Genomic DNA, 25,109 nt, shown 5'->3' on the forward strand with positions numbered 1-25,109 from the left:
AAGAAAATATTTATAAGTATTTATAATTTATTTTGCGTTTCCTTTCCATTGTTTCCCGTGAGGACGTGTGGCTGCATGCAGACATCCTGCCTGTGAGTCATTGTAACCCAGGAGTCTGGGGATGTCATCATTGAAATTATTTAGACTGTATCCTATTTTAGCTGTGCCCACAAGAAGGTCAATCGTTGTCATTTGTCACTCTTATCCGATGAAGTTCTTGCACAGGACGCTAAACATCAGTCAGGCTGAAAGATAACATCTGTTTGGAAAAAAAATACAACTTTTAAAAAACAGCACATAGAGTTTTTGCATGTGCGTAAACAGAAAAATGATTTTTTTTATGAATGGAAACAGAGGGTAAAAGTAAATTTTAGAGATTGGATTTTTCCTTTTATGAAGGAAAAGGTTGATGTGAGAAAGTTCAACCCTTGTGCTATCTTAGATGATCCCACCCTTACATTGACGTGTTCTCCCAACCATGACAAAGGTGGATAAAGGTGGAAAGATTTCATGTAATCCATGGACACCAGTGAAAAACACAAATCATTGAAGAAAAAAGGTTCAGAGCACTGTCTAGTGGGTCTAGATGACCCCACTCCCAATGGTATAGTGCCTAGGATAGCACAAGGGTTTAGCGTATGCTTTGTCTTATCCCCCTCCAAGAACATTTTATCATTTTTGGTGAAAACAGGAAGAAGGAACATGATCAGTCACTGAACATGGCGTCAGTTTCCTGCGTTTGTGACTGTAAGTCACCTCCTGACATGTTTACGGTGCTGTTGATCTCGGCCTTGTGCTCTCTGGCTTTAGCCCTCAGCTTGGCGATGCTGCAAGAGCGGAGCTCCTCTGAGCTCAGCCTCTCCCGGCCCTCCGGCCTCTCCCACTTCCCAAGCCTCCGGGTCACCGGCTGCTTGCGCACGCTCAGCACTGCAGCAGGAGCTTCAGTCCATGGGTAGCCAAGTCCTTCCTGTTGTCTCTCCCAGCTCTCCCTGTCCCACTTTTCAGTCTGTTTTAAAGTTGAGGGAGCTTCATCCTGGTCTCTTTTCAGTGGGTGACGCTCCAGCTGTCCCTGCAGTTTCAGCTGCCGCCTCATTTTGGCGCGACGGTTTTGAAACCAAACCTCAAAGGAAGTAATGGACATAGACATTAGTCAAAGAGAGACTGAAGATACATTAGAATCTTTCTTAAATATTGTAAAGACATATGGAGTTTCCTTGAGTTAAAGTTTTAATGTTCAAGCATTAAAAATAACTAAAAGTGTCACTGGATAACAACACAGAAGAGAAGGCGCTATTTTTTTTATCATAAATAGTGTTTCGCTTTTATTAAAACTAATCTCCAGTCTAATGTATTTCTATTACCATGTAAGTTAATTTCAAGTACTAGTACAATCAAATCTATTATTTTTGATTGGTTTACACATTCAAACACAATAAGCCAATTCAAGTTTACTTTGATTACAAAGCTTTCTTGTGCTTAATTATTGTTCTGAAAATGTAAAATACCTTTACTAGTTTTAGAAAACTTTTTATTTTATTTTATTTTGTGTTTTTCAAATTTTAAATAAAGGTTTTGCCATTTTGAAAAACGTGTTTTCCTTAAAGGTTGCTTGTTTTTTCTGGTTGGGATTGCATTGTTTCTGGTTTTAAGCAGTTTATATACATATTTATAGTTTTGTTATGTTTTTTGTTAACCTTAATGTAACATTAAGCAAAAAAAGAACACTTGACCAATAGGTACAGACACAAATTACATGTGCAAGGCGTCATGATAAACCAATACAGAAAATATGACGTAAAAAAGAAAAATAATACAATAGGCATTTAGAGCACAAATGCTTTGATGAGTGCGGCAGTCTAGTTCAGTATATAATAGGAAAGGTTCCCAGGTCTTAATAAAGACATTTTCACTGGGATGCAGTTGACAAGTCAAATAATTGAGGGAGACACAGTTTAGTAAAACTTAAATGGAGTTGTGGTACAAACATTTTTTTTGGAAACTGAAAAAGGGAAATAAAAACTACAGTTTACAAAAAGCCTTTTTTAAAACTTTGGAAAATGTTTATATTTTTGGAGAAATTCTGCCTTTTAAAATGCGTAATTGTGTTTTTTCTTTCTTTCTTTGTATCACTAAAGTCTATACATGTGTACAGACACGTTGGCTCCCCATAGGCGGATCACGTGGGGCTGCAGAGCAGCATTTGCAATCTTTGACCCAGCAAGCAGGCGTTCAGCGTGGCAGTTACCTGCACCCTGGCCTCGATCAGATCCAGTCGGAGGGCCAGGGCCTCTCTCATAAAGATGTCCGGGTAGTGGGTGGTCTCGAACGCCTTCTCCAGCTCCTCCAGCTGCCAGCTGCTGTAGTTGGCTCGTGCACGCCGCTGCTTCACTGGCCTCTGTTCATCTGGAGAGCGTAGCACAAGCACCAATTAGACAGTCGCTAATGGGTGACAGGGAACTAATGGCTCTTGACTGGATAATTACCACAGCGATCATTAGACCTATTTTTAACACGGCTTGATAATTGATTGTTAGTTACAAGCTGTTGGTCTTGTGTAAACATTTGCACTTCACTCAGATTGCCTCAAAAACTACCAACAAGCCCAATACCACATAATCAGTCCCTTTCAGACCCACAATATTTGGGGTCTAAACGTACCAGTTCTTCCTGTTAGAGGCCTTATCCGAGCTGACTGTGAGGCCAACAGCAGAGCTTCCTTGCACGGCTCTGGATGCAGATATGTCCTCAGGGAGTTGTAGCTGATAAAAGGCCCCGGGATCAAGATTTGAGCCGGAGAGGTCAGTCTGGGTGGAAATGCGGGGAAAAAGTGAGGTGCAGGTGAGTGAAAAACTGCAGGGAGAAAAGCAGAAACCAGTTGCCCTGGGCTGAACATGTCCACAGGATGAAGAATCCAGGATTTGGTATCAGTCCTCTGAAATAAGCCAGGATGACCTCCGATGAGGTAAAATCCCAAAGCAGTTGTGATGCTTCTCTTTTGGCTGTTGGAGCTGTGGCTCGATGCTGAGGAGCTCAGGTAGAAAGTGTTACCTGGAAAGGTATGCCTTTAAAGTGGTGGAGGTGGTCTCACCTAAGACCTCCCCCCTTCAGTCACATGACACTCAAACCATTTTGATCCTGAAACTGAAGCAAACATCCAACCTATTATTCATCTCTAAGTTGGCATTGCACCATCCGTTTTCACAGATGACTCTCCATAGACAAACATCTGAATGCTTTTCCTCTCCATTACAGGGACAAGTTGCAACACCTTTTTTTTTTCTCCTGAACTGTCAGTGAGTGAGACTAATGGCAGCTTGAACTCTTACCTGTCCAGTTTTACGCCTGTCAGGTATTGCAGGAACAAATCGCTGCAACAGGGATGTGATGAAAAACAGACGTGCGGTTCTGTGGGATGAGAGCAAACAGAAAGGCAGCAGACCCCGAACAGCAGGTCTTAGGACAAACAAGCCACTGGAAGTTTATTTGCTGTCTTCAGCTAAAAAGCAAATGTTTCTAAGGAGTTGATTTAAATGTGTTGTTTTGAAGGTAGTAAATTTATTTTTAAATGTACACAAACTTTTTTTGTTGTAAATTTTGCTTTAAAAGTTGAATTTAGCTCAATAACGTTTGAAATAATAAAAATAAAATCCCTTCATTCTTTAGAATGTGTTGTTTTTGTCATGACTTAAAGACGAGCAAATGTTTTAAACTTAAAATTGAGAAAACAATTAATTTTTTATGCTTTTAATTGGTTTTCCGTGCATAGAGACTTAACTCTTTTATCAAACATTGTGAAGGAACCAATGTTGGTGCAATCAGATGTTTGTTTACATTACAGAAATACTTCCTTAATGTCTGTGAACTGGCCGAGGCACAAAGAAACCCTTCAGTTCGTGGTGAAGGCTTCCCAAACTCTTCAAGGATTCTTCCTCTCCAGATCAAAGCGGGTAAATCAACACATTAACAGTCAGGACGGGAAGATTATTAGCACTTTTGTGCCCCTTCGAAAGCTGCCAGCTGTAGCTGCACGTTGATGGATCTCCTGTGAGACGAGCAGCAGCAGAATCGGCGTGAATCAAGCCCAGGTGTGGCAGTTAATTCAGCAGGTAAAACACTCAGCCGTCCTGTTGTTTCAGCGCTGAACAAGCACCCAGAGGTGGCTTTGATCAAGGAGACCGGGGAAGTGGTCAAAGCTGGGGTGAGTCATGGTCACTCTGAAGCTCCCTCACCTGTGTGGCCTTTTCATGCGCACCTGTTCAAACACTAAATCATTGCTTCAGTGGAAGAATTAAGGGGGTCAGGATTAGGTGTTGAGCAATTTGGACTTGTTCAACCCTTGTGCTATCTCAGGCACTTTAACATTGGGAGTTGGGTCATTTAGACCCACTAGACAGTGCGCTGAACCTTTTTTCTTCAATGATTTGTGATCTTCACTGGTGTCCATGGATTACATGAAATCTTTCCACCTTTATCCACCTTTGTCATGGTAGGAATAATACGTCAATGTAAGGGTGGGGTCATCTAAGATAGCACAAGGGTTATGGCTTGGCTTCAATTTTTTTCTCCTAAATTATTATTGCTTTCTTTATTCAATTTTTTTTTTTTTTAGGAATCAGCTTCAGGTGTATATTTGCAGGAACCTGAGCAGAATATGTGATTTTCAGAAAAGATTAAGAGTGTTGTTTTAGCTGTGGCTAAATAAACACCGAGTTGCCATCTTTGTTTGTTCCCGCCACGCAAATAGATTCCAGGATTTGAAGTCTTTCTTGAAATTCAACTCCCTTCAAGATGTGTTTGTTTTTACCTGGATCCTTTAATTCCAACTGATCTAGATAATCAGCTGCTAAATTAGTTCAAACCACAGCGGGAGGGGTGTGACAGTTGCAGTTCCAAAGAACTGCTTGTAGAAAATTGAAAGAGGTTTCTAAAACAACAATACTAACAGCAGTTTGTGGGGATAATTATGCTTGCTGAATGACAGAGCTGGAAAGCTGCAGTTCTCCAGACTCTTTGTGTTTTAGACACCCCCCCCCCCCCCCCTATTTGGACTGATTGCAAATTGATCAGATATTATATTTTATGTTTTAAATTTAGGTTACAAACGAGTTTTAGTCTAACAAAATTGGCCCTATGATCAAAACGTCCCATTCAGAGATGTTTTCAGGCAACGCTGCCTCCTCAAGAAGCATCTGCTACTATACTCCATGCTGAGAGCAAAAACCATAGCAAAGTGTGAATAAAAGACTCAACGTTTTCCATCGTTTTCCACCAATCCAACAAAGTTTTGCTTTGAAACTGCTCAAAGGTTCCCCGGATGTGGGTGGGGTTCCAACCCGAGAAAGCTGTTCCAGGTTCAGCTTCTGGTAAATCGAGGAGGTCCCATGGGATTTTTGTGAAGCACTCCTGGGGGTCCTAAAGTTTAGCCAAAACAATTCTATGCATAACTTTTTTTTTCTGCCCCAAACTGCAAAACTCTATATTTAGCTTAGAATAGGTCCTGTAAATTCAATTAAAACAAACGAATGACACTTCATACGACTTTTTAAGACAAATATTGCAAATATACAACATTTTTCTGTTTTGATTGGCTAATTTGTTGTTCCTGCTTTAAAAAAAAAACAAAAAAATCACTTTTTTATGTCATCAAAATCAAATGTTCCATAAAAGTCATGAAGGTGCAGAGTAACTTTGGCATTATTGTTGCTTTTTGTTTTATGTAACCATAAACAATGTACAGTTCCAGTGCAAACTTTTGTAAGAAAAAACTTTGTTTTATACTTTTTAAATCAGATAAATATTTTAGCAAATTCACCACAGAGATGACCAAAGTTATGCATAGCATAATCAAAATTTCAATGATATTTTTTCAATCCGCTCACATAATGAAATATATCAGTCTTGGAATATGATGGATTGAAAAAAAATGAGCACAGATTAAAATTAATAACATAGACTATTTATTTTCCCTTCTCCTCCTTGACAGATATGGAGGAAGTGGATTAAGTGGGTGTGATAAGATCCGATCAAGAACACGGCACATTATTTTTCTTCCTTATCAACTACTGTGGCACTTCGGCTCATAAAGCAAGAGTTCTGCCAAATGTCACGCAAAGATGGATGATTATCGTCAGCTGCGCTGTCACCAGAATTTATCCCGTGTGGCTTAATTTGCCGGCTGGAGCAGTAATGAGCGCATGTTTAATATTTAATGAAAGTATAAGTGAGGCTTAAGGGTTGCTCGTGCTGCTAATGGCATGTCACATTATCAGACTTATCAGAATGAGTCAATCGAAACTGTAATTTCTAGTCTCATTTCTTTTTAATACATTACAAATGTTGGATCATTTTGTTCAAACACATCAACATTGAGGATATGTATTTTGGTGTCAGATGTCTGAAGAATCTATTAGCGGGTCCAAGATTACTATAATTTAATCAACACACCTCAAAGTGTGTTTGTAACTTGGAGGAAAAGTGGTTTTCATGGCTGAGGAAGCCCCCCATTCCTGGTGCCTCACTCCCCGGTAATAGTATCCCACAGTGATGGGGCTGATTGTTTTAGTCCTGGGTCAGCGGCCATGGGATAAACCTGAGAGGCCAGCCTGCTTTTCATGTCAAACCCTTCAAGGGAAAGCGGCGACAATCCAACAGCAATCACACTTGAGACATCAAAGTGCCAGAGAGAAGGGAGGCGAGAGCCGGTCCACATTTTTGCCACGCAAGCCAAGTACAAGTGGAGCGTGGAGTAAGAGGAGATGATCTCAGAGGAGGGTGCCATTGAGAGGAAGATGAAGAGCAGACAGATGCGTATGGGCAGGTAGCGGCACATCGGGGCCTCTCCTGGAGCCTCCGATGGTCACATTCCTGCCGCACACTGTCCAGAAAACCGGTGACGGTCCGGCGCTTTGAAGCCATATTTCAAACATTTAGAAAGAAAAACAAACCAGATGTATCATTTTTCCAAGAGATGGAAGGTTACAACAAAGTAGAGGAAAAACATTTTTTTGCAACAAATCAAGGGCAAATTACTGATTTATTATGCTATTTTCGGATGAATTAGCCATTAAAAATGATTTTGTTAAAGAAATAGTTGAAGATTCAGCACTTTATTGAGAGGTTAAAACACCTTTTCTAAAGATTTAGAGGGTCAGTGCTCTTTCATGTTTCCTATTATGCATAGAATAGAGGTTAACAAATGTAACTTCATGGTGATCGTCCCTAAAATGTGGCAAATGTTATAGTTGGCTCATCAAAATTCATCTCAAAAAGAAGAGAAGTGTCAAAAAAATGATTCTAACTTCCATTATGCTGATCAAAAACGTCCATCCCAGCTTGAATTTGTTCATTTTTCATCCCACCTGCTGGTCACATGAGTGAAAACACGTTAGAGCCGTGAGCCAACACGTCCTGCACGGACAAACCAGCACTCTGCGCCACACAGCTGCGTCTGAGGGCTTCCACCCTGCTATGATGAATACAAGCCGAGATGTTAACTTGTCAGTGGGCCCGCCCCCCTCCCTCCGCTTCCTCGTTAGCTGTCACTCATCCCTGTTCTGCCTCACTGCTGTCCAGCCAATAGGATGCTGGCGCCCAACCAAGAGCGCAAAGCGCTCTAGTGCAGTTAGCTGATTGATAACCGTAAACAGACATTTTGGTTAGTTATAGGACACCAAACAGGTGCCGGTAAGACATCCAACCGAAAGGAGCATTGAAGGACGAGCTGACATCCCAACATTATCATCATCATCCATGACAAGTCCTTTATGGCAGACTTATCAAAATAGATGCCTGAATGTGTGCTAATTCAATTCTAGAAAGAAAAAAAAGATTTAATTTGTGTTGCAGGAGTTAAGCCTCAAAACCTGAATTCTTCTTTTCACAATAAAATCTCCTGAAATGAACGGCTCCGTCTGCGTTTTTCTACACTATGACCTCCAGTCTGATATTTTCAAAGAAAACCCCACTGTTTGTAAATTACAGAATAAGTGAATGACAGATCCCACTGACCCACCAGTGTGGGCATGCCTCCCCATCCCTGCTGTGTAACAAAACACCAGCAGCTCTCTGTGCGGTGAGGCGTACCCGCATCACGTCCACAGACAACCCCTCCGCTTGCACAATTATCACCCCAGTTAGTTTTTCATCAATACAGACGTTCACTCTCCGGGTTTAGCAGCGGGCCCACGCCTTGTTTGAGTTATTCCCTCCGCTCCATCAAGAGGTTTCAGGATGAAGTCACTGGCACGGGGCAAAACAACTCACACTTTCTGTCTCAGCGGATCGCTCGTCTCTATATGGTGAGAGCAATCAAGTGGAGCGTTTTGTTTTTATCCGGGATTATCGGAGGAAGTGCTTCAATGTGATTTTCAAAAGTTATTCTGGTTTCATGTTCACTTTATTGTAACTTTTTATTTTAATCTCACCGACAGTGTTTTAGGAGGCATTTGGACTTTCAAAATAAATGCCTGTTGCTTCATTATTTTGAAATGTAACTTTTTTTTTGTAATTTATTGATTTCTTAACTGCAAATAAAAAAATAAAAAAATAAAACTTGTGTCAAAATGTCTGCATTTAATGGCTCAAAAATGAGAATCCATTTTTTGGATTTTTTTGGCAAACAAAATGTTTGTTTAGGACTGAAAAAAACTTTATTGAAACAAATTGGTGAAAGAACTAACAAGCCACGTGTGCGTTTTCTTTTTCTCTTTTATAGAATATTATTAGTGCATTTTCTTTCTTTACTAATTCAAAAGAGTACTAAACTCGGACACAATGTTTCTGTTCAGCAAATTTAATAAAGTCGCTTCACTATGACAGTTTAACCAGAGCAATGTATGACTGAAAAGCACAGACAGAGAGAGAAAAAAAGAGGACAAAGTAAGACTCATGTTGTTGCCTCCATGTGAAGAACCTTCATGGACTCTGAGATCATTGAACTGGTATCGATCTGTCCGTAGATTCCCACCAGAAAGGCCTTGTGGAGCAGGATGTTGGCGTGTTCTGCAGGGAAAAGCATTAGCATTTACTCATCTCTTTCTAGTGTTTTCATTACCGATTGTTATATTTTTTTAGCAGCTAAACTCGGAGGGTGTTTTCTTACCCTGGCAGAGAAGAACGTATTCTGGAAGGTTCCTCAAAGCAGTCTGCACCACGTCAAAGTTCCCGCTGCCCATGCAGTACATGAACGTTGGCAGGAAGTCTGTTGCTAGACTAAAGCAGAATGAGGAGAGATGTACGGTCAAAAAGGAGTGAACCCTTTCGTTACAGCTTGTCTTCAGGCTGAACTAACCAGGGGTTGTTCTGAATGCAGCGCAGGGCCAGACTGAAGGCCATGTTCCGACACAGCTCCTCCGACGAAGTCATGAGTCTCTGCAGCTCGCTCTGCAAACAGCAGCACCAGATGTTGACCATCCTGATAATCTACAACTTTGACCACGTGTCTGTAGTTTCTGACTCACAGTGAAGTACTGGATGATTTCAGGGTTTCTCCTGGATTTCTCATCCACTTCTGTCAACACCTCCAACACATCTGCAGCAGGGAGAGAAGCGGCCTGTTAGTCACTGCAGCAGAAAGCGGTTCAGACTCAGGTGAAGCTGCTGCAAGCACTGAATAGGGAAATGACATGTTTCTGTCTCTTAACAATGATCTGATCAAATAATTGGCCCATAAATATCCTGCAGGATTTTTTAAAGTTAACCTTTTGTGGTATAAAGAGATAAATGAATCATAAAAATATTCTCATGTAACTGTGCCACCTGGTGCTATAAAATGGGAACTACAACAATTAACCTTCAGCACCACTGACACATGATAAAGTTCCACTATGATCATCTTTTGATCTGTTGTAAAGGCGTTCCCAGTGGTTTTATAATTATGATTATGCCATTTTCGGCTATAATAAAAAATAAATAAAAAAGTGTTGAATTCTAGGACATAATTTCTGCAGAGTGGCATAAAAACCTCGCCTCTTACTTGTGAACAGGACTGTTGGATTCCCGATTTAAGTAAATAAATACTCAGAAATGTAAATTCAAGCTTATTTTTCTCTGTACATGTCCTCCATCATCAGAAAAGGCCACAAGAACACGTTAAAACACCAGGGAACACATTTGAGATTTATTTGTAAGCCTAAAAATATTGGGAAAAACTAATTATTAATCACTAATAACAGCATTTGTTTTGTTTTTGTTCCGTGTTGATTTATTGGAGTGACTGACAGAATCAATCAGATAAAAATTGATGAGAGTATCTTGTAAAAACTATTTTTTACCTATTTACTGTTTTTAAATAAGTTTTACTAAAACCAAAAGTCAATGTATTTAATTTACAAATTTTTATTGTTAATAAAACTTTGAACTCAATGAGTGTCCTCACATATTTATTATTTATTTACTAAAAACAGGAAGTTTTCCTTTGTGAGAAATTAACGCATTCGTTCATTTGCTGTTGTGTTTTCACTTGTAAGATGAAATAAAGTTTAAAGATTTTAGCTCCAGTTCAGAAATGATGTGTTCTGGCTCTCCTGTTTTTACCCTCCACTGCTTCTCCTTTAGACATCTTCTTCGTGTACATGGTCATGTCTGCAGCGCTCAGAGAAAACGCAGCCGAAATGCTGACCAGCGGCAGCGATCCAGTGGACAAGTCATCTGCAAAAAACACACCAAAGCTCCGTGTGAACGATTACTTTAAAAACAATCATGCTCCAAAGGTGTAGCTCTCAAACCCTAAAATGCATTTCGACTTTTAGTACTGAGAAACAGATTTATTTACTTCATTTGAAAAGTTAAGCATTTCCTGTGTTAAGATTTTGAAGCGTACCATCTCTGTCTTCTGCTGCAACCTCTGCAGAGGAGCTTTTCAATGGTAATGTCAGTCCAGCTAGCAGGGATTTCAGCTGCACAAGGTCTGGATTTTCTGCACACAAACTCCTGAAATGACAAAAATAAACCTTTAATTTAAAAAAAATGTTTTACTTTCTGGTATAAAAATATAAAAAACCTAATCCTGACTTACTGTAAGACAGCTGAGTGTTTCTGCAGGAAGGGAATGGCTGCTGCTGCGTCGTGGGTTATGTAGTTTTGTGTGAACTGAAGAAATTTGTTAATGAAGACCAAAGGAGAACGAGTCCTCTGAAAGTTCTAAAAAAACAAAAACATGAAACATGAGGAGCTTCTCTTTGAATGTGACAACAAATCATTTAGCAACTAAGTTTTAGAAATGTGGAGCTGCTTACCTGCAGGACCCTCATGAAAGACAGGAGACAGTCCTGAAGCGCCCTCTGGTGGTCACTGTGAAAAACAAGCGGCTGCAGCAGCTTCAGGATGTCGAGCACGTTGCAGAAGAACGTCATGTGGTTCTGCTGGCGAAACTCATGCACGTTCAGGTGAACACGCCCGTGCAAAAGTCCTGCGATCATGGGAAGGTGTCTGGGAATTGAGGGGGGGGGGTTGATAAGGATAAAAAATTTCTTTGTATTAGATGATCTTTAACTCGCGGAAGAAGAAAAAACATAAAATCCTTACCTGAGTAAAAGAACAGGGTGTGAAACAGCCAGTTTCCTGCAGGCAAGGTTAGCGTCAGACACACGGTTCTCTGCAGACTTGGAGTCTCCCACATCTGCCAGCAGTGAGACCAGGCGGTGGACCAGGACGTCAAGCTACGGAACATTAAATGACATTAGAAAGAACAAGTGTACCCAACAGAGTACCCACATCGAGTACGGAACACTTTCTTTCAATTAAATCCAATTTTATTTATATAGCCCAAAATTACAACACTAGTCTCTCAATGGGCTTCATATTGGTTATTGTGTAAGAACATCAAATCAGTCATAAAATACAATAGGTAATTGCTAAACTACATTACACAGACCACGCTGAACTGGGCATCCCGGCCCTTAGACCCTCCTCCTCTTTACCTTGCAGCTGCTGCCATCTGCAGCCCCCCCACTGCTGAAAGTGTCCTCGGGCAGGGAAACATGCTGGATGACCTCTGGAAAGTGCAGGTAGATCTGCAGCAGCAGGTTCTGGCAGCGTTTACTCATTGCGCTGTGGACACAAAAAGAAAAAATCAAGACACAAAGCGGCGTGTTCGGTGCAGTTTGGGGACAAATAAATGAGCCAGCTGCTCTTTAAAACTTTTCTGAGGACACTTGAGGCGTCCATCTTAAAGCCAGCAGCCAAATAAAATAATAATGCAGACCATAATCCCTGATGTTATTAAGTTGTGTAGCTGGAAGCCGTTTCATTGACACCGGCTGATTGAACAATTTCCTGTTGCCATGGAAACCATGCCAAGTCTGATAACTCAAGTGAGCTCTGCTATGTTTTTACACCGAAAAGTAGCTTTACGAATAAAAAAAAATTGTTTTGAAGGAGCTTTGGAACAGTGATCACAATAAAGCTGTTACTCGATTGTTTCTGTCGGCAAAGAAACAACACTTAACGTTCATCAAGGCAAACGGAAAACATGAGTAGCTTCATGTAATTCAGGCGCGTTTGCCTTCAAGTCACTGCAGCTTGATGAAATCCTCTTAGCGGCCGCGGCTTTTGTCAGACTCATGATTCACCCACTGCTAAATGAAGAGTCTTTTACAGCTCAGCTTCCAGTGAATCAAAGCGACCTTGAACAAGACTAAAGAGTTTGCTGGTTTTTTTTTTAGTAGTTTGTCTGTAATTGGAATAAAGCCCCTCTTATGACAGGCCGCTCTGAAGCCGATTACTTCATGTATAATCAAATGTTTACTCAACACGGGCCAAAACCCTTAACTCTAGCTTGTTTTCATGCCACCGCAGTTAGACTGGCAACACTTTCAAACAGAAAGCTTTAGCGCCGCTCAAACAGTCATTGTGAAGCTCCTCTTTCTTGACCTTGGCCAAAGTTTCCTCATTAGAGAGGTTTAATAAGCAGAGATGCTCAGGGAGGGAGGGGCTTGCCTCCACAAAGAGTTGCACCCTGATCTGCGACAGTCGAGTCAGAACCGGAATTCACAACACAGTCAAGTTTAGAGCTCCAGCCTTAATCCTCTTGCCTTCATTATAATACACTGAGCTTTTAAAGAGATCACAGCACAGACGACATCTGCTGCTATTAATTTCACACCAATAGATCTAATTATCGAGCTTTCCTTGCTCCGCGGCGTCGTGGCTGACAGGAGAAAAGAAAAGAAAAAAGTCTAAAAAGTTCATCTTCACTGAGAAGGAAAATCTTGGGTGAGTTAGCCAAAGCCTGCGAGCGCGGTAACAGGAGAAAATAAATGACTTTACACGTTTGGGCTAATTAGGAAGAAACTAGCAAACCTGGTGTAGCATCCTGTAAGCAGGCTTAATGGCCCTAATTTGTTGGCACGGCATGTTAAGGTTTTTTTTAATTTGTTCTATTGCATTTTTTGATCACCTTTTCTCCCGCTTCTTGCAGCAGCTGATGAGGTACTCGGACACTTTCTTGATGTTTTCTATTGCTCCGTTGCAGTAGGAGTGAAGGAGCGGCAGTCTGGACTGGATGAGGGAGCAGGACGTCAGGTCCAGAGGGCTTTTTCCGTGCTGGGGGGCGTCACAGGTGTCGAGGTCAGACTCAGACAAGATCAGGTCCACCAAGCTGATGAGCTCCTCTGAGCTGAGCTGAAGCACAAACTTTTCTGTTTTCTTCTGCACACACAAGCAGAAAATAAACATTAGTGTTAAGTCTCTTTAAAGACCCATTTGGATAAAAATTGTGTGTTTTGACATGTTGTTGTAGGATTTTTCTGTTTATGGAGGACATTTATAAAGAAAACTGCATTTCTGAGTATTTCTTTATTCAAATCGTTGTGAATTAGGGGCAGATCATTTAAAAAAAGGACGTAGGAAAATACACTGGGCAGGCCATAAGCTCCCTGCTCCAAGCTCTTGGCAACAGGGAGGGGAAAGGGGGCGGGATTGCTCCACGCTAAGACTCCTGTCCCCACCTTAGAGGCAAATTTTGAATGAACTACTTACTGCCAGAAACTATTTCCTGGAAAATGATTGTTAGGAATAGATCAAATGATTTTTAGGAAGCAAGAGGTTGGCTTTACCTGGGGGATCTTCTGGTCACGGCCTTGCCAGATGCGTGGAATGTGGCTGCACGCCCACAGAAAGTCCAGGGCTGAGGACGGATCCAGCCTGTGAGAAACAGCAGGAACTAAGGTTCTACATTCACTGACGGATGTATTAAATCTACACTAGAGCTGCAGCCGAGGTGTTCCAGCTGTGGCACAGCGATTGCTTACTCTTACTCTCACTTCTGTAGCTTATTTAGAATTTTGAACAGAAACACTGAGAAAACCTGCACATGCATGGCAAAATTAAACTATGTTTGCCTTAGATCACTAAAACTCATCCATAACAAGATATATTTGGAAGAAGTGGTGTACTTGTGGTCTCTGTGTTTGCTGAGAAGAGCACTGATGCACTGCAGCAGTGTGGACCAGTTTGACTGATGGGTTAGCAGAGCTAGCAGATAAGGTCTGTAGGCTGGAGAGCCTCGGGCCTGAAACAGATGAACAGTAAGAAGGGAGAATCAGAAATGCCACTCGCTGTGCGAGAAAACGATAAGAGGAAAAAGAAAAGCTTATCTTACCTTGTTGAGAGCAAACAGCAGTTTCTGCTGAAGGTCGGGGCACACGGAAGTAACCTCAGGGTCAAGGTGCTCGAGCCAATCAACCAGCAGCCCGGAGCTCAGTCCCGCCTTTATTACCTCAAGGCCACTGGCAAACGACAGACTCAAGTGTTACTGATGTGCAAATCTGTTGACTTCAAACTGCTTTCAGTAAGACTTCCTTTTGCTCTTTTTGATTTCCAATTTCTATAAAATTAATTGAAACTAGTGTCGCTGTGTTTCATCCAGGCTTCTTAAACTTTCTCAGATGTTGAAGGGGAAATGGAGCTGGAGTGCTCACCTCTTCAAATCCACTTCCTTTTTTACGGCTCGCTCCTCGCTTTCCTGTAGAAGCAAGGATATCACCATGGCAACAGGGCCAGCAGTCCCAGTCTGCGTACCGACAGTCATTAACAGGGACAGCAGCTCCTCCAGGTACGGGGACTTCACCTCCATCAGCCCCTGTAGCACTGAGAGAGAGCTAAATGTTACAACTTTCAAATCTTTAGATCAGCTTAAGGACATTTATAATGAAAAATTAAGCACAAAATTTCATTTCTTTATCCAAATTGTTGTGAATCAGAAAAAGACGAAAAAATATCTTTCCAAAAAGAGCCCATTTGTTAAATAGGGCTAGCCACAAGCTCCCTCCACAACGGGGAGGGCAAGGGGCGGGATTGCTCTGTACCAACAGTCAAGAGGCAGATTTCTAATGAACTACTACCACTTTGCAGAAACTATGTCCTAGAAAATGACACAGTGTTTTTGATTTTGGCTAAAAAATGGCCTAATCATAATTAAAAGACCACTGGAAATGCTTTTAGAATAGCTCCAAAGAGGATCAGAGTGGGTCTGTAACTCTTCAGAACGGCTTTAATACCTTTACCAACGAGCTCAGCTTCTGCGTTGCATCTCTCTCCTGCTTTCAGCATGACTATGACGGCTCTCAGAGGAACTTCGGCGTCTCTCCGATACGCAAGAGCTTCAGCCAGGTGGAGGAAACCTGTGCGCACTGCAGAGCAAATTCCTGTGTCTCAGCCAGAAACAAGCAATGATCCAAATATTAAAAGTCCGGGTGCTCACCATCGTTAAGCCTGTGTGTGTGAGAGCTCTGGCTGACAAAAGACTTGAGCAGACTCTTCAGAGGGCCTGGCTCTACTGTGGGATTGTCTAACCAGATCAACATCTCCACAGTGACTTTGAGGAACAGCGAAGAGAAAGCAATGTCCTGAGACACCAGGCGCTAAAATCCAAGCACAACCATAAGGTGACATTTAAGAAAGACCTATGAGGCAGCAGAGAGACTCGTGCTTCTAATATGCTTCACCTGGTAGAGGTGAAGTTGGCGCATCAGTGGGCAGGACAGGGCGTGGCTGTGGTGCATTGACATGACGATGGGTGCGGCGTGGGCGGACGTGAGCAGCGCCGCGATGGCCTGCAGCAGACGGAAAACCAGCCCACCCTGCTGGACATGGCCTTGCTTGGCTCGCATCAGCTCTTTCGCCAAAGCTTGCTGCAGAGCCAGGGAGAGCTGACTGGCAGGAGGGCCGAGCCAGCGAGGGTCCACCTTTATGGGGAAAATCTAGGGACGAAAAAAAAAAGACATTTTGACAGAAGCCTGAACTAGTAAAACCTTTTTGTAGGATTTTAACAAAGAGAAAAAGAAAAAAAAACACAAAAAATTACCTGAAGCAACAATCCAGTAAGATCATCATCAGGTCCGACTATAGGAAGCTGACTGGCAGCCCTCATCTTCACAGAGCTGTGGGGGGTTTCCACTGTAATTTTAGCCTTATTGGTGTCAGAGGAATCTGTATTTGAACAGAAATAGTTAATTAGGTGAATAAAAAAATCACAGTATTATGAGATTTTGGCTTAATAAAGGCTCAAACTGCAAATAAAAAGCATTTAATGGGCTGACCTCTGCGAGCAGGAAGAGAAGAACTCAGCAAATGATGGAAAGTGTGCCCCCCTGTGGCGCCTCGCTCATGTTGCACCTCAACCAAATGAGCCATATAATCTGTTAGGAGGAAAAACCCCGAACGGTCAAGAATAAAAATTTTAAATAGATTCCATAGAAAGTTTTTGCAGGGAAATTGTACGTTTGTCCATGATGTTCTGCTCCAGCGACTGTGGATCGTGAGAAACAGCCTGATCCAGGTACTGCAGGAGTTTACTCATGCTGGAGACCGGGATGCCAAACGACTGAACAAACAGAAGCAGCTGCTGAGGCTCCAGGTCTTGCAAAGCTACAAAACAAGACGATAAAAAGCATTAGGATTTGTTTTATTCTAGCTAATACTTTAATCTGAATGAAGCTGTACCGGCATCAACCAGACGAGAAACTTCTGAACGGATCATCCTCAGTTTCAACCAGTCAGGTAGAAGAAGGGCCTCTTCTGAGGTGTCGACCAGGAAAGCAGTGGGCAGCGGTTTTTTATCAGGAAACCAAATGTCCAAAAGAGAGTGGAAGTCACTTTCGCCTGTTAGAAAAGAAAAAAACCCTTAACATGTTTCTATGGCTCCTTTAATACTATCTGATGGTTAGTAGAGCTACCTTTAGGTGGTCCTAGAGTCAATAGGATGACCATGGCATGGACAACAAGAATGTGCATGGTGGCAGTCTCTCCTGTAGTCCAGCGCAGAAACACTTGGTCCTGAGACTCTGACTGAAAAAAGTTTAAAATACAGTAATTCATTGCTATGCAAAACAAAAACAGCCTCTGTTCTGTTCTGTGTCCAGTGCTCACCCAGCTGTACAGATCCTCGCCCTCTTTGGTTTTCCTCATCCTCCTGATGTAGGCAGAAAAGATGTTGAGGAACGCAGACAGGACGGCATCCGCCTCCGGTCTGCCTAAGTGTTTGGGAAACAGGCTGTTCATGATGGTGGATCGCTCCACTATGAGCCGAGCGATGTCCTACAGCCAGACAAGAAGATGAACACTGTGAACAAAGCTGGTTACACAAACAAAAACTGAAAAGATGAGCAAAATTACCAGCGCCAGGTCATTATGAGCAGCCTGCTCCTCCACTGGTGCATTCTGGGAGAGGTAGATGAGGTAGGCACTGATTGTCAGTGGATCTGTTTCCATGTGGATAGCCTTTAACAGAGCAAGCAGACATTTAATTATAGCAGCTTGAGATGCACATGTCACTGATGAGGTGAGCTAACCTGCTGCAGGGCAGTGGACGTCATGCCTCTGACGCTGTCAAATAAAGGCAGCTTTGGGAGGTCCTGCAGGAGCCACTGGTATCCTGGTAAAAGTTCTGCATCTGCGGAATCTTCCTCCATGGGCTGATCTCTCTCCTCGCCATCTTTCAAGCCACCTTCGCTCAAAACCAAAGCCAAACCCTACAGAAAAAAAAAAAAATAAAATAAAAAAAAAAAAAAAAAATCACAAAAACTTGTATGTGCCGCCAAAACAAAATGATTTTGCTGTTGCTTTTAATGCATTACCTTCATCGCAAGAACCCTTGAAGCCACCTGAGAAGAACTGAGGCGGCGCAGGAAGTAATCCAGAACTTCGCATGTCGTCTGCTCATCTGCCTTTGACCCCAACAGAAGATCCTGCAGCCGTCCAAGGAGCTGCCTTTGCTTCTGTTGTCTCTATCAGAAACGCACACGACAAAACAGGATTACATGTGGACATGAGCAACCTCCGGCTTGAACTCTGAACTTTTTTTAACACACCTGTCTTTTTTTGGCCTTTTGCTCCTTGCTCTCGCCTTCCTCATCGTCTTCTGGAAAGCCGTCGTCTGCGGCATCGTGGAGCAGAAACTCACACAGGCACTGCACTGGCAGCACATCCAGGGACCCCTCACTGGACTGCACCAAGTCAGCCAGCCACGGCATGGACTGAGAAGAGGCCTGTCAAAATAAAAGTAGGATTTCAGACAAACAGAGAAATGAACAGATTCTTTTTTAAGACTTGTAGCTTACAATGTGAGGATTCCTCAAGAATTTTAAAGTAAGCTCAGTAAATATATATTTTTTAAGTAGAAAAAAAACATGCAACAAACATGTACGTGTCCATTTTTATGACATTATGTTTTTAACAGAATTTTTCTGATGAAGGACATATATTAAGAATGTTTTAAAATGCCACAGAGATAAACGGAAACAGCCCTATTTCTATTTATAAATTTGAGTTTTTTTCATGTCATTTCATGTCTCTTTATGTGGGGTGAGTGGTGGGGGGTTGAGGCCATTCTGTGTATTTTATCATTTCATTTTAGAATTGTGTTAAGCCAGTGAAGCACTGTGCGTTACATTTGTATGAAAAGTGTTTCGTAAATAAAGTTTGATTTGATTGAAGCGTCTGTGAAACGGTGAAAGTGATGCGTTCAAGGCCATCACCTGTCTCTGAATGATGTTAAGGAGAAAGTCGGGGTTGCGACTGCGGCAAAGGAGGTGACCCAGACGCAAAGACTGGTTCAGGCTTTTGACCTGCTCCTGGATCTGAGGAGGAGGCCGACGAGGAGGACCCCTGGACGAAAACAAAACTTTAAATAAGCAAAACAAAACAGGGAGAGAGTGTATTTAGTTTTATCTTGTGTTTACGTCTCCCTGCGTCTTACTGTGGATCCAGACTGGTCAGCTGAGACAGCAGCAGACTGTTGCTCTCCGTGATGGTCTGTTTGGTAGAAGCAGCTGCCAAGTGGCTCTCAAAAGCCAAAATCTCTTGTTTCTCTCTCTGGGAAATCTGCAGCTCCCTGTTGATCATCTCTGTCTTGGTATCTTCATCAGTAATGGTGCAAGGAGGGTATGTATAGTTACTAAGAAGACAAGAAAACATCTGTTTCCGTAGGCGTTAACATTCTAAAACTACACTTCCCTTTCAATCATCAGCTTACTTTGTCATAACCATTTCCATCAGCATTTTTAAAGTAGGATAACCATCCCAGGCAGCCAAACCTTGAAGAAAAGAAGGTTAAAACATGACAAATAATAGATGATAAAGTTTCTGTGAGAACAAACGTGAAGTGTACCTATTTTCTGAGGATTAAAGGCAGCAACCACAAGCAAAAGGAGCCATGCTTTCCAGTAGAGGGTGGATATGGCCAAGTTAGGTGGTTGGTACCTTAAACAATATGAGCCATTTGTTATTTCTGTCTGTATGACCAATCAGCTTGTTTGAAAAGCAGGAAAGGCCGCTAACATACCCCACTGGAAGCTGAATGTTCTCTGGGTGGTGGTATGTACACAGATTAAGCACCGCATCAATGAGCTGGATCCTCTCCACTCTCAGGACCTCGAGATCTGTTTAATGGGAAACCAGACAAACCATATTTCATTTCCAACCACTTTCCCGGCATCGCTTCACTAGCATGCCCAGATAAAACGCTAATAAGCACCGTCTCTCGACAGATCATTACACTGAAGCGTGGATGTTTATGAAACGTCCAAACTATCAGAGGGTTGAATAAATATTTTGAAAGCTGCGATAGTGACCGGTAACAGCTAAAGGGGATCTGAATGCACCGTCAGAGTGGACTCCGGCGGCTCTCTTGACCAGGTGATCCGCCAGCTCCATGGCATCCGCCGGGCCCAGGGGCAAATCCCGAGAGAGCCCGATGACCAGGATGCGCATCAGCGTGTCCTCCAGCAGAGGAACCTCGGAGCAGAGGCGGAGGAAGAAACTGAAGCAGAAAAAGCTTTTGATCCACTAACAGAAATAAACAACAGGTAAATATTTGAAGGAGACTCACTTTCTGTCACTCTCTGGAGGCCAGTTGTCCCACTTATAGTACGTCTCAGGCTGCTCAGTGAAGAGGACTTTATGAAGGCTGTGAAAAAGAAGCTATTAAAATGACAAAGACTTGTGAGGGTAAATGCATAAGACACTGAGCACTCACCAGTGAATGTAGTCTTTAGGGCTGACTTTGCTGATGGTAGGAACCACCGTGTGAAGCCACCACACAGCATCTCTCTGGATGGCAGCAATCTGATTTTGGAAAGACCTCAGTACTTCCAGATCTGCGACAAACCACACACCTTTAACCAATCCAAAGAAACACGGAGAAAACTTTTATATTTGGAGTAAACACGTACTCTTTTTCTCTCCTTTGTCCCACGCAATGCCCGCTTCCTTGACTTGAGCAGTGATGCCCAACATCATGGAGACGGTGAGTAAATCTGTCACCTGGATCACAAAGCGCTCCTAAAAGAAAACGTAATGTAAAGCAGCTTAAACTAAAAACCCATTAAAGGTGTTAGGACTTAAGACGTTTCCCTGATTTACTTTAAATTCCATGTCAGCATAGCTGGGCTCTTTTCTCTCCTGCATCAAACCAAAACAGAACGACTGGAAGTTGATCTCATGCTTGGTCTGCTTGATGATCTCTCTCAACAAAGCTCTGGAAGCTCGGAGGTAATCATCCTTATTAGTCAGCAAATCCTGGAAAACCATGGCCAGGAACTGCAGATGCAACAATATAGAAGTAAAGATGTTATGTGGGGTAAAAAAGAAAGTGTAAACAACACATCAGCTACATTCAGGGTTGAGTCTGACCTTTGGTGCCTGCTCTGGGCTGTGCTGCAGCACGGTGTGCAGGACCTGCATGTTGTTGGGATTCCTGGCGTTAGACAGCTCATTAAATATCACCAGCTTCACCATGGTGGCCAGGTTGTCTCTGTGAGCATTCAGCAGCTCCCTGGAGAATAACATTAGAACACATGAGTCAGTGGCTGAACAAGACAGAGGAACAAACAAACAAACACAGAAAGCGGACTCCACAAACCTGACACACAGCATGTAGTGGTTGAGGAGGACTTTAGGTTTAAGTCTGATCTTGATTAGGTTAGAGATCACCTCCATGTCATCTGCTCCGTGGGTGTTGCAGTTCATGCACAAGGACATGAGGAGGTCCTGAGCAGGTCGAGTGAGCTGTGCGCACACAAAATGACAAAATCAGAAATTGTTTCAAAAATCGATTCATTTTTTATTTGTTGAGCCCATATAGACTATGTACACTTTATCTTCTACTTGCATGTTTTAGGTATAGATTATCAGTTACTATTGTTCGTATTAAATCAGATACAGTTTTATGTGCTGCTTTTATCCCGTTCTTCATCAAAACTCTCACCTTTGGGTTCTGGAGCCACATCTCCAGCCTCTGCACTGCCATGAGTCGGGTCTCTTTGTAGCCGCATGCGGCTGTGAGAAGCCGCAGCAGATTTCGGGAAACGTTGTCCATCGGCTGTCGGCGGTTCAACTGATCCCTCAGGACGTCAAGGACATAATCCTCCACACTTTCTGACAGTTCTTCATATCTACAAGGTTACAAAAAAAAACCACAAAATTTCCCACCAATTATTTTTAGTACAAAGAATCCTTTAACATAATTTACCCCAGTTAACGAAAGTAAAAATCTATCTACTCATACCTTGGCATAATTTGTCCCTCATCTTCAGGACTGAGCTTCTCTTCTGCTATTAGCAACTCAGTCTGACTGTCATCTTCGTCTGGGGTGGACGGATGAGGGCTGCTACCTAGAACAGCCACAATAAATCCATAAATAAAAATGTGCTTTTTGGCATCCAAACTCTCAAGGAATTAGCAACCTTTTCAACTCTACCTGCACTGAGATCCCCCGCTGTGCGGCCGGTATCAGCCTGCAGCAGCATACTCTTTGGAGGCATCTTGGTGCCAAAAGCAGTCTGGATGTTGTCGACAAAATTCTTACAGTGAGAGCTATCGACCCAGATTCGTTCCCCCAGTGAGTCCTCAATGTAAACCTAAAAAAAAAAAAAATCACATTTAAATTTAGAACAAAACAAAAAAAAAAATCATAAATGACAGAAAAAAAAGCTTGAAGAATGAAATATGAATAGTCAGGCTGCCCTGCATTAACATTCTCACTTTGACAAAGATCTCTGGCCAGTTTTCATCTTCCTCATATGCTGCCATGAGCAGATTGCAAGCTAACACAGAAACCAGGCTGTTGCCTTTTGCCTTGAAATTGATTGAAGCGTCCCGACGCAGGAGGCTGCACAAAGCCTAAAGCCGAAAGGAACAGGTTAGACAAAAGCATTTAATGACAACATTTGTGTAGGTGTTAAACATGCATCTGAGAGTCTTACCTCAATGATCCCTTCGGTGGCAAAGACATTTGGCTTGATTTTAGCCAGAAACATCAAACTGAGGTACAGCGTTGTGTCAGGTTTGGCTCTGTTCAACTTTAGCTGTTTCACTGCTCCACAAAGTAACCCCTCAATGCGATCGTCATTTCCTTCAGACTCTGAAGCTTCAATCTCATCCAGAAGAAGAGCTGGGGACACTGTCCAAACAAAGAGAGGTTATTATACTTTTACATCTGCCATTAACTGTTTTATTGACAGTTTGCATGTCATAAAGACCCACTCCGATCATCTTTTAAGCTATTTTAAAAGCGTTCCCAGGAGCTCAGGAGCTTATTAGAAATTCACCTATGAGTGGTGGGTGGGACCGTTGGCGTTAAGTAACCTGCCTCCTCTTCCCTTCTTCGTTACTGACAGCTCTCTGTTTACACGTTCGCTTGCTAGCTTACAGCCCCTCACACCCCCAACCTCACATTACTGGTGCAACAAAAATGATGAGCAATCTTGCAGCTATCCTGCTGCACAGTTTTGAGCCAGATGCCAGCTCAGAGGAGAAAAACGAACGTACGTGGATCTAGTTGTGTATGACTGGATAAGTCAGAATGGCAAGTGGCCAGTGTACCTTCTGTCAGAAATAAGCTCTCTTTCGAGCAGCATTTTTCATCTACTCTTGATTCACAACATTTTGAGTACAGAAATACTCAGAAATGCAATTTTGAGCTTTCTTTTTTAATATATGTCCTCCATCATCAGAAAATCACCACAAGATCATGATAAAAACAGCAAAAACATCATTGGAGTGGGTTTTCAAAACATCTTTCAGTACCATAAAGTAAATGGTTAATTTACCTTCAATTGGTACCACTGATGGCTCTTTTATTGAAGGCGATATAGCCCTCTTGTCTACCGCAGCCACATCAGCAAAGCGGCTAAGTGCACTCACAGGAGGGGTGGTGGACAATTTGGGTCGTTTGGTGAGGGTGGACAGACCCGAGGAAGAGGGTAAGGTGGAGGCGGCTTCTCTCTTCCGGTCTGTAGGTATTCCTGATGAAGCTGGCTTCAGGAGAACAGCGGGGGCTTTGGGCTCAACACCTTGGCTCTTTGAGCCCAAAGCAATAAAATCTCCAGGTGGAGGATGACCTGAGACAGTCAAATGTCACATTTTAGCTATATAGATGCTACGTTACAAAAACAATACTTCGTGTTTTCCCGCTGATCATACCCGATGATTTGGCAGCGCTTGGGCGCCGCAGAGTTGTTGGTTTTGGGCGATTCATCTTCTCTGATCAAAATCATCAAGTTATCCACGACAGGATGAACAGATTATCATTCTTTCTTTGGCAAAAAAAAAATAATCCTGCAAATAAAGCAAATTATGCATTGTTTGGCATATTAAATGTGGCAGTAGCATAGACATACTCCGTTTTTTTAGTTCAAAAAATGCTGCTTGTTACATCCGTACTACTAGTACACAGTACACCAAACGCGAGCGGCTAATCAAAACAAGGCTAGTAGAGTGTGTAGCTTATAACAGCTTTAGCTACATTTACCCGTTTAGAATGTGGCAAAAAACGTGACTGGTGTTAACTTTTGTCTTATCGAAAGGTTATATAAATATAATCCTGTTTATTGAAACGAATTATCACTAACCTGAACAAAGCTCTTTACATAAAACTTAACAATAATCGTCTCAACCGGAGACGGAATAAACTGGGGAGCGAGCAGCGGTAACTTCTTCTGCTTTCATTAAAGTCACCGTTCACCAATAAAAATGCAAGTAGCGCCATCTAGCGGCGGGAAGTTTGTACTGACTACCGACCATCAAACAAGTGTACTTCCAGTGGCACACAACATCAGAGCAGAGGCAGTTTATAAAAATGCTTTGAACAAATAATAAAAAATGATCAAACTTGTAATTCATGATATTCACCATAACAAAAAATTTGACCACATTTTAATAATAAATTAAATAGTCAGTTTTGTGACTTTTTGTCTATTGACTTATTGAGTTGTTAATGATGTTTATGCAGTCAATTTACAATAAAGTTATTTTTATAGTGATTATCTCCAATCATTTTTATAGCTATTTTTTCCCAGTAGTTATAGTTAATAAGAAATCCCCTTTATAAAATATTTGGCACATAAATTAGACATGATTTGAGCTTTGTTTCTTTCCCAAAGATCTTGCACCACAATTTTATTCTATTTTTAACATTTTTATCTTAATGCTGCTAATTCTCTTCACAACTGATGTATTTATTTTCTTAATGTTAATTTAAAATAGCCCAAAACTTTCTGTCTTCCTGTGTGAAACACTTCATTTATGAAAGGTACGGAAAACTGTCTTGTGCTGATTAGTCGGTTCCAGGAAGAAAATAAATATTTTACAGAGGGTACATTGCTAAAATAGAG

At 42.0% G+C, this 25,109-nt stretch overlaps 2 protein-coding genes across 3 annotated transcripts; both read right to left on the minus strand.

The window, feature by feature from the left end:
* Window positions 1–9: 9 nt before the first annotated feature.
* Window positions 10–3,049, minus strand: LOC101175569 (visual system homeobox 2). The gene is made up of 3 exons (XM_004071585.5): window positions 2,659–3,049; window positions 2,246–2,403; window positions 10–1,120 (listed from the first exon to the last, which is right to left on the minus strand). Exons 1-3 carry the CDS (start codon window positions 2,891–2,893, stop codon window positions 707–709), a joined length of 807 nt encoding a protein of 268 aa, XP_004071633.1. The 5' UTR covers window positions 2,894–3,049; the 3' UTR covers window positions 10–706.
* A 5,726-nt stretch (window positions 3,050–8,775) lies between these two features.
* Window positions 8,776–24,477, minus strand: ints1 (integrator complex subunit 1). 2 transcript variants are annotated; one of them, XM_023957149.2, is made up of 48 exons: window positions 24,348–24,477; window positions 23,920–24,054; window positions 23,547–23,837; window positions 22,701–22,897; window positions 22,480–22,617; window positions 22,196–22,355; window positions 22,004–22,109; window positions 21,704–21,890; window positions 21,359–21,504; window positions 21,130–21,271; window positions 20,860–21,036; window positions 20,670–20,778; window positions 20,474–20,594; window positions 20,327–20,404; window positions 20,100–20,257; window positions 19,781–19,877; window positions 19,607–19,698; window positions 19,472–19,532; window positions 19,196–19,393; window positions 18,975–19,104; window positions 18,309–18,485; window positions 18,075–18,224; window positions 17,790–17,969; window positions 17,614–17,718; window positions 17,368–17,535; window positions 17,175–17,286; window positions 16,942–17,100; window positions 16,720–16,866; window positions 16,539–16,637; window positions 16,304–16,428; window positions 15,945–16,199; window positions 15,701–15,860; window positions 15,498–15,629; window positions 14,919–15,087; window positions 14,600–14,726; window positions 14,394–14,509; window positions 14,055–14,142; window positions 13,397–13,647; window positions 11,919–12,048; window positions 11,524–11,657; window positions 11,235–11,427; window positions 11,015–11,139; window positions 10,820–10,929; window positions 10,534–10,647; window positions 9,459–9,529; window positions 9,290–9,381; window positions 9,101–9,210; window positions 8,776–9,000 (listed from the first exon to the last, which is right to left on the minus strand). In XM_023957149.2, the coding sequence occupies exons 2-48, from the start codon at window positions 23,972–23,974 to the stop codon at window positions 8,885–8,887; spliced, it is 6,558 nt and encodes a 2,185-aa protein (XP_023812917.1). In that variant the 5' UTR covers window positions 23,975–24,054; window positions 24,348–24,477; the 3' UTR covers window positions 8,776–8,884.
* Window positions 24,478–25,109: the final 632 nt, after the last annotated feature.

This window comes from Oryzias latipes, chromosome 8, assembly GCF_053564925.1.
Source record: "Oryzias latipes strain Hd-rR chromosome 8, Olatipes_Hd-rR_3.1".
In the NCBI taxonomy this organism is placed as follows: Eukaryota; Metazoa; Chordata; class Actinopteri; order Beloniformes; family Adrianichthyidae; genus Oryzias; species Oryzias latipes.

Bases quoted from the DNA above. Each gene is read 5' to 3' on its own strand.
- ints1 (XM_023957149.2), bottom strand. From the start codon at position 23,974: ATGAATCGCCCAAAACCAACAACTCTGCGGCGCCCAAGCGCTGCCAAA. The intron at 20,258-20,326 runs GTGAGTCTCCTT...TTTCTGCTTCAG, and splicing joins CCTCCAGAGAGTGACAGAAA to TTTCTTCCTCCGCCTCTGCT. The intron at 17,101-17,174 runs GTAGCTCTACTA...CTTTTCTAACAG, and splicing joins GACTCTAGGACCACCTAAAG to GCGAAAGTGACTTCCACTCT.
- LOC101175569 (XM_004071585.5), bottom strand. From the start codon at position 2,893: ATGTTCAGCCCAGGGCAACTGGTTTCTGCTTTTCTCCCTGCAGTTTTT. The intron at 2,404-2,658 runs GTACGTTTAGAC...TACGCTCTCCAG, and splicing joins GCCTCTAACAGGAAGAACTG to ATGAACAGAGGCCAGTGAAG. The intron at 1,121-2,245 runs GTAACTGCCACG...ACTTCCTTTGAG, and splicing joins TGATCGAGGCCAGGGTGCAG to GTTTGGTTTCAAAACCGTCG.